Source organism: Podarcis erhardii, assembly GCF_964252035.2.
Source record: "Podarcis erhardii genome assembly, chromosome: 16".
Classification (NCBI taxonomy): Eukaryota; Metazoa; Chordata; class Lepidosauria; order Squamata; family Lacertidae; genus Podarcis; species Podarcis erhardii.
In genome coordinates this window covers 22,418,129-22,433,737 of record NC_138514.1, presented here as the reverse complement: position 1 = coordinate 22,433,737, position 15,609 = coordinate 22,418,129, and the positions used below count along the sequence as shown (strand labels likewise).

Genomic DNA, 15,609 nt, shown 5'->3' with positions numbered 1-15,609 from the left:
CCACAACCAGCTAGCACAGCTGCTCTTCAGGAATTTTTGAGGCGGAGGTGTGGGTGTTTGTGGAAGATTTGGAATGTGTGGGACTCCTTGGACTTGTCCCCCCCCCCTTGAACTTCAACCCCCACCTTCCTTTTCAATTCATTGAGTGAGTCCCCTGAGTAGGAATTAAAATGAACGCTGTGTCAAAAAAACAAAAAACAAACCCACCTTCCAATTTCTTGAAAATGTTCTTCCCCTGTGAAAGAGGCTCCAATCTTTCTGCTTTGTTCTCAGAGTGTGTTATAATTTCCACAGAAGTTTGGTGCGTGGTTTTGAAATTACCTTGTGGCGGCGAAAAAACCTGAGGGTGGTGTGTGCTTTCTCCTCTCTTTCCAGGAAACATTGCACCAGAAGCTGCCCAAATTGGATGTTGTTAAAAAGATTAGGCAAATTCATGGAGGAAAAGGTGATCAATGGCTACTAGCCACAATGGCTATGTTCTACCTCAGGGGTCAGCAACTTTTCCAGCAGGGGGCCGGTCCACTGTCCCTCAGACCTTGTGCGGGGGCCGGACTATATTTTGAAAGAAAAAAAATGAACAAATTCCTATGCCCTACAAATTATCCAGAGGTGCATTTTAAATAAAAGGACACATTCTACTCATGTAAAAACACACTGATTCCCGGACCATCCATGGGCCAGATTTAGAAGGCAATTAGGCCGGATCTGGCCCCCGGGTCTTAGTTTGCCTCCCCATGTTCTACCTCCACTGTCAGAGGAAGTATGCCTCTAAATGCCAGCTGCTGGAAACCAGAGGCAGGGAGAATGCTCTTGTCCTCAGGCCTTGTTTGCATGTTTCCCACAGGCATCTGGTTAGCCATTGCGAGAACAGGATGCTGGAGTACTGACAGGCCTTTGGCCTCACCCAGTGGGACTCTTCTTGTGCCCTGGCTTTTTGCGCTTCCTGATCTGAAAAAAAGCCTCTTGGGAGAAGTTGCCTCATGATACCTTTCTCTGCGTTTTCACTGAAGCCTGGACACCCAGGGAAGCTGCAGAGCGCAGGCCACTGGGGAGATGATTGGTAGCATTAAAGAAAACACACCCACAAACACCCACCAGCCACCTCAAAAGTAAATCAGTCTTAACAAAAACCCTGAAAACTCACCCATGAGAATTTCACCAAAGTTTCCAAATTCCAAAAAGTTGACTTTAAGCAAAGGTTAGCAGGGAATAAAAGAACAAGGTCTGAGTTTTTGTATGGAAGGCCACAGGGGGCAGCGACTATTTCTGACTTAAGTAGTTCCATCCAATTTATTCATTTCTGTGAAAGACTTGGCTGAGAAGTTAACTAAGTACCCTCTTTTAAAACAATTCTCTGAAAAGCAAAGCAAGGCTCTTTCTGTTACAAGGGCTCTTAATCCTTTCTCCTTCCAAGGTAAGGAACAAATCATGTTTGGAAGACATGAGGGTTTAGTAAAGGACAGCTACATATTCAGAAAGCATGCTTAAGCTGCCCACATTTATAGTAGGCTGTTGCCTTGAGAAACCATTGTTTTCAATCTGCAGCCTTGAGAAAATATGATCGCAAGCCCTCTAACATTTTTCTGATGAAAATAGGGATGTTAATAATAATAATAATAATAATAATAATAATAATACCCTGCCCATCTGACTGGGTTGCCTATTTACTCTGGGCAGCTTCCAATATATATAATACAACATTAAATAGATGCCTTCAGATGTTTTCCGGAGGTTGTATAGTTACTTACCTCCTTGGCTCAGGAGTCACTTAACTCCATACCCTCCAACATTTCTCCAATGAAAATAGGGATGTCCTAAGGAAAAGTGGGGCATTCCAGAATCAAATCAGAAACTGGAATGGCTTCTGTAAATCTGGGACTGTCCCTGGAAAATAGGGACACTTGGAGGGGTCGGAGATCAGGACCTGTCAGTTATAAACATGGGCCATCCATTGGCTACAGGTGGTTTTCTTGGCAATCCTGTCCAAATTCATCATTCTTTGACAGAAGGGCTCTAATAATATTGCTGGCGTGTGTGAAAGAGAGAGTGGTCTGGTGCATGGGGCTCACCCCATGGGAGAGATAGAGTCAAAGAGGCACTGCTAGACATGTTTGCACAGGTTATAATTTGGGGTTGCAGCAACCCTCTGGGGATCAGTAGGAACCTTTGCTTTATCAGAGATGTGGAAGACAGCTTTTGTATTGTTGCATGCCACCCCACCCCCCCAATTTCTGAGTGATGAGAGATTCAAAGCGTTCCAGGCACTTTCCCAGAGTTTGTTTTCCTTGGAAGGAGGGAAAGCAGAGACACTGAGGACTTTCCTTCCTGCTGGCTCTGTGTCTCTCCAGGGGAAGGACTTGGGGGAAAATAGTTCAGTAACTGCTTGACATTTCCAGCTTCTGTTTTCTTTTTTCCCCTGGGAGCACTGCAGACCCCCTCTCTCCTTCCCTGATAACAGAGGGGAGGCCCCCAGTGGGTGCTGCTGGCCTGTAGCAGGAGTTCCCAGAGCTCTTGTGGCAACCAGGAAGCCTCAAGGCATAGCTGCCTCTGTACAGTCTGCCGTTTGGGGTGAGGGGGAGGAAATAATCAGTAATGGAAAGGCCCTGGTGAATGTAATGGTAAAGAGGGATTTCAGTTCCCATCATGGTCCCTATGTAGTGTCCTGGCTGGCATACTTATCTCTCATTCACACTGCTGCACCCTCCCAGGAATGTATTTGAGATGCACCCATGCGCTGTAAGGGTACTGTCATTTACAAGAGGACTGCAGAAGTACAGCTCTCACTGCAAGATTTTGCATGCCCCTGGGTATTCGCAGAAGGGCATTTTGTCTTCCTGTATAACTAGCTCAGTCCCTGTTTGGGGGGCACGTTATATGTGTGTAATGTGTCTCTCCCCCCCCCCCCAATAAAACATTCTCACTGCCATTGTCGTCCAGTTCCAGAAACAGCTGTCCACAGCTAATTTATTTCCTAATGCTGCAGCAATGTTAATTTATAAATTACACTGGTAATTCGAGCTATTATTAATTTCAGATGGTGTAGGGCAAGACTAATTAAAATATGACACCAATTGCCACACATATGTACTAAGGACTAACATTTAAAATTAATAGGAATATTAAGTGTGACACCGGTCTCAGAGATGCTCTGCTCAGTAATTACAATACCCGGGCTGCAAAAGATTTGATAAAAGGAGATGGGGAGATTTAAGAGAAATAAATAAGACAGCTCTATTTATGTCTCTCTTCCTCCTCACCCTTCTGCCATCCTTTAAAGGGATTGGTAAAGTTTCTTCCTTCCTTTCCCCACATTTCAAAATCAAACTTGAACTTTCCAATTTGCAAAAAAATGACTCACTATACCAAAGGTATTTTAATGCTGATATAATCTAATGGTTTTGCATTTTGAGGGAATGTCTGAACTGCAAATGCAATCCAGTTTGAAACTAATTTATCTCATTTTACTTTATCCCAAGACTGCATACTCACCATACATTTAAAGCACATAGCTTCCCCTAAAGAATGCAGGGAATTGTAGTCTGTGAAGGGTGCTGGGAAATGCAGCTCTTTGGGGGTAAATTACAGTTCCCAGGATTCTTTGGAAAAAGCCATGTGCTTTGAGTGTATGCTGTGTGCACAACCTTTGAGCCTTGGGAATTGTATTGGGGAGGGGGTGGATTCCTTTTTGCTTATCCCTTTCATGACATTCCAGTTCTTGATATTATTGAGGCGGCTGTGGCAACCATGGCAGTGAAACTGGGGCAAAACCAGTTTATGTCTATACCTTAAACATATCTCTAGTACTATGGAGACTCTCTCCTTTTACCAACTGCCCCCGCCACTGCAGGAAAGCACTCTTATTTCTTTTGGTAATGTGTGTACAAATGCATGACTCAAGTCTGCTGAAGGGGGTCATCAACGTAAGCTAAATGAGGCTAAGTATGCACTTTGATTCGGCTTGAAAGCCATGGACCGGGGATTTCTCCTCTTGACAGTGAAGGGAACTCCCTGCTCCCCACACACATTTTCAAAGGAGGCAGCGGGTTTGGTGTCTTCCACACATGGATTATCAATGGCAGCCTGCCAAGCTTGGCTGCCTACCACCTCATTTATATATAATGCTCCTTTCCTCCACATCAAGATACCCAGGCAAACAAATGGAAAGGATCGTTTTAAGGGCTGTATCTAGAACTCCCATCAACAGCAGCAGTGCCAGGTGAAAGATGCATGCCCAGAGAACGTTGTGCACTGTTTCTAGGTATCTCACCAGCCACATTGTCCTGCTGCATACTCAAGGTTGATCCTTTTCTTTCTTCTGCAGCTGTGGGATTCATGAGCGAAGACGAGTACTTGGAGATCACCGGCATCACTCGGGAGCAGTCAGGAGAGTACGAATGCAGTGCATCCAACGATGTTGCCACTCCTGTGGTGCGGAGAGTAAAAGTCACAGTGAACTGTGAGTATTGGGTAGGTTGTTGCAGGGCAGGGTGTAGGTTGCTGCAGCTTAGCAGTAGTGGGGGGGGGGGATGCTGCTGGAAGGATTTCCACAGTCTTTCTTGGTGCCTTTTCTGTGTTTCCTTGGCATATTCTCTGCACCTTTTAATACCTGCAAGAGATAAATTAAATACCTGCAAGTGATAAAATAAGAACATATGAAGCTACCTTACATGAAGCTGGTCCAACCTGAAACCTTCTGAGTCGTACCCAATGTAGCGCTAAGTTAAAGTTATGTAGCAGTATACTTGTTTCACTGGCAAAAAAAAAAAAAAAAAAGGTTTTGTGCTAGCAGAATGTCATTGAGCATGAGAATGCATAAGCAGATTGCTGGTCACTTTATTGCGCTGTGGATTGACCATTCTGTTGCATGAGTTCTGCTAGTGCAGGCATAGGCAAACTCGGCCCTCCAGATGTTTTGGGACTACAGCTCCCATCATCCCTAGCTAACAGGACCAGTGCTCAGGGATGATGGGAATTGTAGTCTCAAAACATCTGGAAGGCCGAGTTTGTCTATGCCTGTGCTAGTGCGACGGTTGTGTTGGATTCCTCTGTTGCAGAACACTAAAACTCAACCATCCACTAAAGAATGTTGGATATGGTGCCCTGCATGAAAAGTGCATGCTTTGCCTTTGAGCTACAAACCGACATTTGTTGCACCACAGTAAATCTTCCGAAAGGGGGCTGAACAGTAACATGGTAAATTGGGAGCATCTCTTTCTAGTGACATCCCAGCAGAAATGATGCTGCCTAGACCAAATGTCCAGTTCACCCAATGAATGCGTCACACTTGTCTGCATGCTTGCATACTGATTTACACACATACCCCACATTTCAGAACTCAGACAAGTGCACACATTTCTCATTCACACACAGGTAAGTCCATAGTCAATTAGGCATACACATGTGTTTGTTGTCACATTCCTGCATGGACTCGCATGCATTTGCACACACAAGCATTCTCAAAACACACATCTTGCACCAACAGGACTTGAAAAGTGGCAGAGAGTTGAGGATGCATTGATCAAGTGGGCAGGAGTTAGAAAGTGGAACTGTGTGGGCAGTGGTAGTGTCTAAGAGATAGTTTGGAGCTGTTTTCTTTGAGAATGCGTGTAAAATAGCCTTTGAGTATTCACTGCCAGGATCTGGTCACTGACTCTTCAAGCGCATCTGGCCAAGGAACCTTCTGCGGTTGGCAGTTTGTTTTTGGCACAAGCAAAACTCTGGAGAGGGGAAGGACCTTGAAGCAACAGCAGAGCAAAGTGATTTTCCAAAGCCACAGAGAACAACCCCTCAATTTGTCCCTTTCTCTACAGATCCGCCATACATCTCAGATACTAAGAACACCGGGGTGCCGGTGGGACAAAAAGGCATCCTCCAGTGTGACGCCTCTGCAGTTCCATCAGCCGAGTTCCAGTGGTACAAGGATGACAAAAGGTACATGAAGGATTAGTTGTAACTGATGTTAGGATATTTCAGCAGGACCTATCCTCACCATCACTGCATCAGAATTTACTTGCTCTCTTAGAAAACTGATAGCCGCTCCACCCTAAGCACAGTCAGCATGGTGCTGGTGGGGTAGATGAGCACATTTCTCTGCAGTCGTTCAGTGACTGAGTGTGGATAAAGAACTGGGGCTAATTCTATGGAAGGATGAATTTCACTTTTAATTTTCCTCTGTTTCTCATTTCCCCAAATTTATTAAATTCAGTTTGCTCCCATTTCCATAAATATGGTAGCACATATTTTCTACTAAAAAACTCTTTGCACAACAAAACCCATTCCCATTTCTGTATTCTTTTCTCTTTCTGTATGTATTTTCAATGCAATTCCGGTTAACATATATGTGCCTGGAGGCAGGGAGGCTATGGTCACTATTATATATATTTCCTCTACTATATATCTTTTGTACACACACACTCTCTCTCTCTCTCTCCTCTCTCTCTCTTTTCTCAGTGAACTTCAGTGCAAAATTTTAAAAAGGGCACATTTTGGAAGGTTTCGCTCATGTTTTGGTTTGTAAAGTGTTAATTAAGCAGGATCACAATGAAATGCAAAGTGAATGACCCCCCCCCCAACCATCTATTTATGTTTCAAAGCAGGGTGATTAACTTCCAAACTTGTAAGGGAATCTGCTAGCATTTGTCCAATGTTACATTTAGCTCCGCTGTCTTCAATTCCTGTCTTTACACTCACTTGCCACTTTTGCTTCTTCCACCCAACTTCTTATTATCTCCATTGTCAACATTGAGACCATCTGCACTATATGTTTAAAGCACTATGGTACCACTTTAAACAGTCAAAGCTTCCCCAAAGAATCATGGGAACTATAGTTTCTTAAGGGTGCTGACAATTGTTAAAAGAGTCCCATTTGCCTTGCAGAGTTGCAGTTTCCATAGTGGTTTAACAATCAGTCACGCTTGCCAGGGAACTCTGGGTAATGTAGAGGGGAATATCAACTCTCAACACCCTTCACAAACTACAGTTCCCATGATTCTTTGGTGGAAGCCTGGAATGTTTGGTGGAAGCCTGGAATGCAGGGCACATATGGGGTCTTAGATTGTATGCTCCTTAAAGTTAGGGACCTTTTCCCTGCACGCTGCTCAGCAAAGTAGATTGATGGCACTGAGTTAAGAGTAATAATAGTGCAAGCAAGTGGTAATCTACTGCATGTGGCACAGCCCCTTCACCCCAATGTCCTCATCTGTATGTCTAACATGGAATTATGCTTAATAGCAGCCCTCATTGCCAAAGTTCATTGGTACAGCAAAGCTCCACTGTAACAATTCCACCCCAGTTTGTGAGTGAGACTTACTTATCAAATTAGAATCATTCTCTGCTTGTGTAATTCCCACAGAAATCCCCAGACCTTGGAGCTCTCCTCCGCTAATTATCTCCACAGTGCAGAGGTCCATTGAAAACACAAATTTGGAGATATTGTCCATTTGATTAAGGCATTTGTTTTAAGTTGTGGATCGCATGGTGAGCTTCCAATATGCTGTCAGTCAGGATCAAAAGCCAGGGCAATAACACAGAGCAAGAGGCTGTGGGGGGGGGGGAGTAGCTAAGCATAGCACACACACAAACAAAGAGACACATACATTGTCTTTTTCTTTTAAGCAGCATACAAGAGTATCAGGGTGGGGGAATGAGGTACCAAAGAGGGGAGACACAGGCTATGGTGGGGCGTAACTTTGGGGAAAAACCTAAAGTGTCTTACATCTACCAAATATGCTCAGCAACCTCATTTCATTCCCCCAGCAGACACTTTGCAGAGTTCTTCAGCTGCATCCTGTTCCTTTGCCTAGTGTCTGTTCCTTGTGTGTAAAATAAGGCATGGTATGGAGAGAGTGGATAGAGAAAAGATTCTCTCCCTCTCTCATAACACTGGAACACATGGACATTCAAGGAAGCTGAATCCTGTAAGATCCAGGTCAGACTAAAGAAAGTCCTTCATGCAGCACATAGTTAAACTATGGAACTCGCTGGCCTCTTCCCTCCCTTCCTACTGCAATCTGATTTGAAGGTCCTTTCTAGTGTAGCATTAGAATTCACAGTCTCCTCCTTTCGAATTCACTGAGCCAGTGCACATTTCATTGGAATTGTTTATCTGTGCTCTGGACAAATCAATGGAATCTCCTTAAAAGGCAGCTGGCAAATGAATCTTCTGCCTTGAGCTGTTTGTTCTGGCAGGATCTGCAAGGTGGAGAAGGAAAGGATGCTTGAATCCAATGATCCCACGTCATGAAAGTGCTTCTCAGCTCCAGATAAATGGCTTAGATAACCCATTCCAATTTTATGTTTTTGATGAAATCTCTCCATAGAAGGGATCACGTGGACCCAAAAAATGGCATCAGCATTGGCCCCTGGTGAATGCTCAGATCTAATTATGGTGCTTGAATGCAGTCAGTTATAGGCAGCAATGCCAGCTAACTCTGTTAGCTTCCATCATGGACTTGTCACCATTTCTTGGTCTTCCTCTTTTTATCTTTGCTATCTCCTATTATTTCAGGCTCATTGAAGGACAGAAAGGGTTGAAAGTGGAAAACAAGGCCTTCTTCTCCCGCCTGACTTTCTTCAATGTCTCTGAGCAGGACTATGGAAACTATACCTGTGTGGCCTACAACCAGCTAGGAAACACCAACGCCAGCATCATTCTGTACGGTAAGTAAAGCATGTCCTGGTATTCCAGTGGGATCGTATATGGCCAAGGAGATGGGGGGGGTGGACAGGTGAGTTTAAAAACCCTCTCTTTTCAAGTCTGGGAAAGATGGGCGAGGGGCTACTGGACTCATGTCCTACACATGGGCTTCCCTTTGGCACCAAGTTGGCCACTGTAGTAACAGACTGCTAGACTAGGGCAACATACACCCCATACATTTAAAGCACCATGGAACCACTTTAAAGAGTCCTGGCTTCCCCCAAATAATTCTGGGAGCTGTAGTTCACTAAGAGCATTGAGAGTTGTCAGGCAACCCCTATCCCCCACCCCCAAAGCTGCAATGCCCAGAGTGTTTTAACAATCTGTTTCCCCTCCCAGGGATCTATGGGGATAGTAGCTCTGGAACAGGGGTCTCGTAACAACCCTCAGCACCCTTAACTTAACAAACTGCATGTCCCAGAATTCTTTGGGGGAAGCCTGGACTGTTTTAAAGTGGTATTGTGGTGCTTTAAATGTATGGGACACGGGTGGCACTGTGGGTTAAACCACAGAGCCTAGGACTTGCCGAGCAGAAGGTCGGCGGTTCAAATCCCCGCGACGGGGTGAGCTCCCGTTGCTCGGTGCCTGCTCCTGCTCACCTAGCAGTTTGAAAGCATGTCAAAGTGCAAGTAGATAAATAGGTACCACTCTGGCAGGGAGGTAAACAACATTTCCATGTGCTGCTCTGGTTCGCCAGAAGCGGCTTAGTCATGCTGGCCACATGACTCAGAAGCTGTCTGCGGACAAACGCTGGCTCCCTTGGCCTATAGAGCGAGATGAGCGCGCAACCCGAGTCGGTCACGACTGGACCTAATGGTCAGGGGTCCCTTTACCCTTTACCTTTAAATGTATGGGGTGAATGTGGATTTTGGTCTGACCCAGCAGGGCTCTTATATTTTCTGCCACAAGGGCTGAACAAGTGCTGCATCCATGACATTTATTAGAGTCATGAAAGACTAGCCTCCCTCCTTAGCCTCTTATCCTCGGGATGCCACTGGACAGACAACCAAATCTTTACAAATTATATTTACTCCTAATGTTTAGGAACATAGGAAGTAGCTTTTACTGAGTCAGATCACTGGTCCATCTGGTTCAGAAATGTCTACGTTGACTGGTAGCAGCTCTCCCTTGGCTTCAGACAAGGGGTATTACTAGCCCTACTCAAATTTGCCAGGGATTGAACACAGGAGCTTCTGCCTGCAATGCAGTATCTCTACCACTGAACATCTTTCCCTGGCATCTGCAGATGTCAACAGCTTTCAGGATGTGGGGCTTCCGTCAAATGCTACTCTCAATGTGTGGGACAAGAAATGAGGTGGACTAAGCCACCTGGGTGACACTTAGGGAAGGTTATAACTTCCTAATGAAGCAAAAGTCAGTCCAGGATTTTCTACAACTCTCCTGGTTCCATTACAACTTCGGCTGTCTTCAATTGTAATGGGCAAGGGCTTCACTATTCCACTTTTCTTGAGATAACCTTCCCTGGAAACTGCATTGAAGTTTCACCCCCCAAAAGAATGCCAGTATTCACCTTGAATTCTGCTTTCTGTGGGATTCTCTGGCACCTTACACCAACAAACTTCTTCATTCCACCACCTGAAGTCAGTATGGGGAACCATTGACCTGCCAGGTCTTGCTGGAGTCCAACTCCCATCAGCCCCAGAAAGCATGGTCTATGCCCAGGGATGATGGGAGCTGTAGTTGAGTGAAATGTGTGGGATGAAATTTTCCCCATAACTGTTCTGACGTACACCTGTTTCAGTGTCTCCCAGAAGTGTTGTCAGAACTGTCTAGTACAGAGCACTTTCCTGCCTTAAATCAGGGAAACATTTACTGTAGCTCTAGACTTTCAGCTCTTTCTTCAGAACATATAAAAATCCAAGAAGCTGAATTATCCAGAGGCTCCCCTACCCCACACTTGAACAACGTGAATACACACAATCCCCCTCTGAGATTTTTAGAAGCCAAATAGTCCCATGGTGGGATCATTCAAGTGCCATGGTTGCCTGATAAGAAGTACTAAATACTTGCAGCTGGAACCATTCCAACCCCATAGGACACCAACTTCTAACCCCTTTACAACATCCTCATTTGGGGAAGTCTTGATATACCCACTGTAGATCCATCAGATAATTGGTCCCCTCCTCAACTCATGTTTTATAAATACATCTTAAGAAATTTCCTCCTCCAGAGTATTGACCTTTCAAGTAATCAAGCAGAGAGGGGACTTGTTGTGGTGAGGACAAATTTCCTCTCCATATACAAAACAGCCACCACCACCACCATCTCAGAGAGCCTTCTCTGACATCGCCACCCCAGAGTGCAGTCTGTTAGGTGAGGCTTTTGAGAATAAACAACCCAAGCGGCTCGGTGATCCCAGGTTTGCTTCCAAGTCGCATTTTCTATTACTGCAACATGAAATAAAAAATTGACTTTCGCAAAGGGAGGCGGGGAAGAGCTCTGTACCCTTATCTGGAAGCTATTTTCTCCACATGCCAGAGCTCTGATTAGAGTGATGGATCCATCTGACACCACTCACAGCCAGGGACAGCTGTAATTGCTTGGCTTATTTGTCACGCTTCTCCAACGTTGTGGCAGGCAGAGCTGTTCTGGCTGCCTTTCTGTGCCAGTTGGGAGCTGAGGTGAGGAGCAAAACCTGGAGTGCCCCACTTTCCCTGTCCTCCTATGCCCACTTTAACCGATTGTTACTGGGTGGTAGGGATAGTAGCCATGCCAGTCCATGTCTATTAAGCATTTTAACATAACCTCCTTGTTGTATACTACACTCTTAAGAGGGCTTAAGCCAGGGGTCAGCAAACTTTTTCAGCAGGGGACTGGTCCACTGTCCCTCAGACCTTGTGGGGGCCCGGACTATATTTTGAAAATAAAAATAAAAATCAATGAATTCCTATGCCCCACAAATAACCCAGAGATGCATTTTAAATAAAAGCCACATTCTACTCATGTGAAAACACGCTGATTCCCGGACCGTCTGCAGACCAAATTTAGAAGGCGATTGAACCGGATCTGGCCCCTGGGCCTTAGTTTGCCTATCCATGGCTTAAGTGCTGTCCCATGGGGCATGGAGTGACCCAGCCCAAGACAGGTAGGTGAAAAGCAACATGAAGAGGAAGCCACACAGAGGGTACATCAATGAAACCAACATTAATATGGTCTGTGTAGGAGGAAGCCACTGCTTTTGATGCAGAACAGGAGCTAAGATCACATCCTCGCTACCCATTTTAAGCACTATGACACAGCTTTAAACTGTCATGGCTTCCCCCAAAGGATCCTAGGAGCTGTCATTTGTTAAGGGTGATGAGAGTTGTTAGGAGACACACACACCCCTTCCCCTAACAAAGCTGCAATGCTTAGGGTGATTTAACTATCAATTGCTCTTCCCAAGCGACTCTGGAAATTGTAGCTGTAATGGGAATAGGAGTCTCCTAACTGCTCTTTGTCCCCTTCACAAGCTACAGTTCCCTTGATAACTGGAGGAAGTAGCAACTGCTTAAACGGGTTGAGTACTGCTTTAAATGTGTGGTGCAGATGTGGCCCCAAAAGCCCAGTCTCTGAGAGATGACTCAGGCAGTCCCTTGTATGGCAAGCCAGGAGGGCCAATACAGAGCAGTAGGTTTCCTGAAGATGTACCCATAAATACATTGCCATTACTTCCATAGTAACCAGAAGGGGAATTATGGAAGGAAGAATGCTAATCTGTGGGTCAGCAAGAAACTGAAAACAAAACCTGCTCATCTTCTAAGCACAGCCTGAGTCCAGGTTCTTATATCAAAGAATCCTAGGCCTCTGGACACAACAGACATGCATAGTTCATCCACTAGAATTGGGGCTCTTGCATTCTCCTACCGTTAGTACAAGAGAGGCTGGCATCTCCTGGCCTGGTGATCATCATGTTGCAACCTTTGCCCCTGTGTGTTGTGTGCCATATTACTTCAGTCTATTAAATAGGAGCCTAGGACTGCTTGAGTCCCAGAGGAAGTCAAAGTGGCCACTGGATTGGAATTAGAAGCTAAATATCTCAATTTATTCCTTTGTCTGAATCTCTAGGTGTCCACACTGGAATCCCTCCAAATGTCAGGCAGGGGTAACACCAGTGTTTCAGACCACATATAATTATTCTTCATAGCCAAACAAGAGGATGTACTGTAAGTCATGTAGCCATCTCCTGAAAAACCCGTGTTATTTTGCTTTGTTTCAAATGAAAAGCAGCTGTGGGAGGCTGTGAGTTTCAATGGAAATATGATAGTGGGGAGGGAGTTGCTTGACCCTTCTCTTTCTCTCTCTGCACAGCATTGCTGCTACCCACATCTTTTCTCTCTGTGTGGAAAAGCAACTGGGGAAAGGTTATTTTTAGTGAGAAAATGGCTCAAGTGGAATTTTTATTTGCTTAGCTAATTTATACACCACTTTGTATTTCAGCAGAAATATGGTTAAGGAGCCCTTCCCTTTCATTTCTCTTCAGACACTGGAGAACTGTAGATTTGCATGTTTGGAAAATTAATCTAGCTAAGAGTGGGCCTTCAAATGCTGCTGAGAATCTCTCCCAAGTGAATTAGCATTTTCTTGCCCTGTTGAAATCTGAAGTGGCAGTCTGATGTCACAGAAATGTAGAAACCCGAATCCCTGCCTATATGGGCTTCAGCTTGCCTATCTCTGTGTATGTCACAAGTGGGATGGTGAGAAGTTAGGGTCCCAGTCTTTTAGTTACAGTACTTATGATTTAAATGATTGATCGAGTTAGATTTCCACCAGCCCATCCTGAAGGCTTGGGATAGGCAAGAGGGCTTGAAAAACAAGCACAACCCACCTCCCCCCCATTTGAATAATAATAAATAAAATGGCATGTTAGAAACTGCTGCAAATGGGATAGCACATGTACTACCCCATACACTAGCCAGCAGCTACACTCTAGAACTGTTTCCTATTGATATTAAGCAGGTCTGAGAATACTGTTTTCAGCATTTCCTTTTTAAAAATGTTTAGGAAAGCAAAGTCAGATATGCCGTTTTAACATGTCATTTTAGTTTATTATGTCGTTTTTAAAAACCTGCTCCTTTTTCTTAAATTTAGAGGAATCGAAGTTCAACACTTATCTTCAGCATTGATTTTATCAGTTTTATTAATTGACTAATTTATGTTGTTTTGTGGAAACTTCCTGAATGTTTTTTGATGATTACGTGGCATATAAGCCCTGTTAAATAGATTAAATAAATAAACAACTCTTTTTAAAAACTAAAATGTGTGCATTAGTCAAAACTGCATAACGATATGCGTCAATTAGGAGAAAAACACAATGGGACTTGCCGCAAAATGTGGAAAACGGAAGTTAAGACTGGCAAAACGAGAAACCAAGGGAACAAAAATTGACAGATCCTTCCATCCCTGTCACTCAGAATAAATGTCATTGCTGCTGTCATACAATGAAGAAACTAGAAAGACAAGGGAGATTCATGTGGTGGGAGGTAAGCATTTTGAGGGGGTGTAAGAGAAGAAGCAGTCTCTTTGAGAGGCTGATCCCATGCAGCCTTCCAAGCAATGCGGCAGCAAGTGTTTGTGTCCACACCAGGGCCTAAAATGTTTTATACTGCTGATTGATTAATTCCTGATGACATCTCTCCCATCACATGCATCACAACGTTCTGTCATACAGCCTTGCAAAAAAAAAACCTGCTACCAAATGTACACTCAATGTCAAATGAAGCTAGTTTGTGCCTTTCATAGTTATATGTCACAGCCAAGTAGGTAGAGAAGATTCCCCACCCCCTTCTCATAACCCTAGAATTTGTGGACAGCCAATGAAGCTGAATGTTGGATGATTCAGGGTGGATGAAAAGAAAGTACTTCCTCATGCAGCACATGGTTAAACTCTGGAACTCACTCCTGCAGGAGGCAGTGATAACCGCCAACGTAGATGGCTTTGAAAGAGGATGAGACAAATTCATGGAGGACAAGGCTATCAATGGCAGCTAGTCGTGCTCTGCCTCCATGGTCTAAGGCAGTATTCTGAATATCAGTTGCTGGAAACCACGGGGGTGGGGTGGGTTGATTGTTCTTGTACTTGGGTCCTGTTGGAAGGTTTCCTGCAGACATCTGGTTGGCCACTATGAGCACAGGATGCTGGACTAGATGGGGCTATTGGCCTGATCCAACAGGCTCTTCTTGTGAGTACTCTTGAGCCCATTCTACGTAGCCCAAGTTTCCCAAGGTGAAACTGGTAGTTGGAAATACCACAAGGAGTGACTACTATGGTGCAGTTGGCATTATTATTAGGTAGTTTTGCTCTTAGTTGGACCTAAATTGGTATTAGGAGTTGAATTCTAGAGACTACCAGAGGTCAGTGGTGAATTTGCATGGGTAGTACCTATTTTAGGGCAGGGAGTTCTACGTGTCTCAGATCCCACATTGTTCCAGATGATATGAGGCCTCCCCAGAAGCCACACCAAAAGCATAAGTATCTGAGCCCAGGGATCTTGTGAGATTACTGTCGCCTGCACTGCATTGATTACAGTTCCCCAATGCCACAGGCAATACAACAGTGTCCAAGGCTTTCAGTCCTCTTCCGTGTATGTTCCTCAGATGTGCACCGTGCAGGTAGAAGCAGGCCCAGAAGCCTTTGTAGGCTTTGGTGCACATCACTGCTGTCACAGGCTTGCACTAGACCTTGGGACAGTTCTAGAGGAGCCTAGTACAATGGGCGTTATGAAAGGTTCTGATAAGTGAGCCCCAGCTCTTCACTGAAATCCATGTCAAAATTGTGGTGGGTGTTTTATTCCACTGAATTTTGTTGTATGGCTTAGAACAGGAGGAGCTATTCAGCAGTGGAACAGGCTACCTTGGAAGGTGGGACTCTCCTTTATTAAAGGTTTTTAAACAGAGTTTGGATGGCCATCTGT

General features: G+C 44.7%; 1 protein-coding gene across 8 annotated transcripts in view; it reads left to right on the top strand.

The window, feature by feature from the left end:
- Positions 1–15,609, top strand: part of LOC309331117 (protein CEPU-1) — a 797,868-nt gene that overhangs the window by 767,552 nt on the left and 14,707 nt on the right. For all 8 annotated transcript variants that reach the window (XM_081843161.1, XM_081843160.1, XM_081843167.1 and 5 more), the window contains exons 5-7: positions 4,322–4,456; positions 5,811–5,931; positions 8,507–8,658. In XM_081843161.1, the coding sequence (XP_081699287.1) occupies positions 4,322–4,456; positions 5,811–5,931; positions 8,507–8,658 (408 nt within the window). The remainder of the gene's footprint in view (positions 1–4,321; positions 4,457–5,810; positions 5,932–8,506; positions 8,659–15,609) is intronic.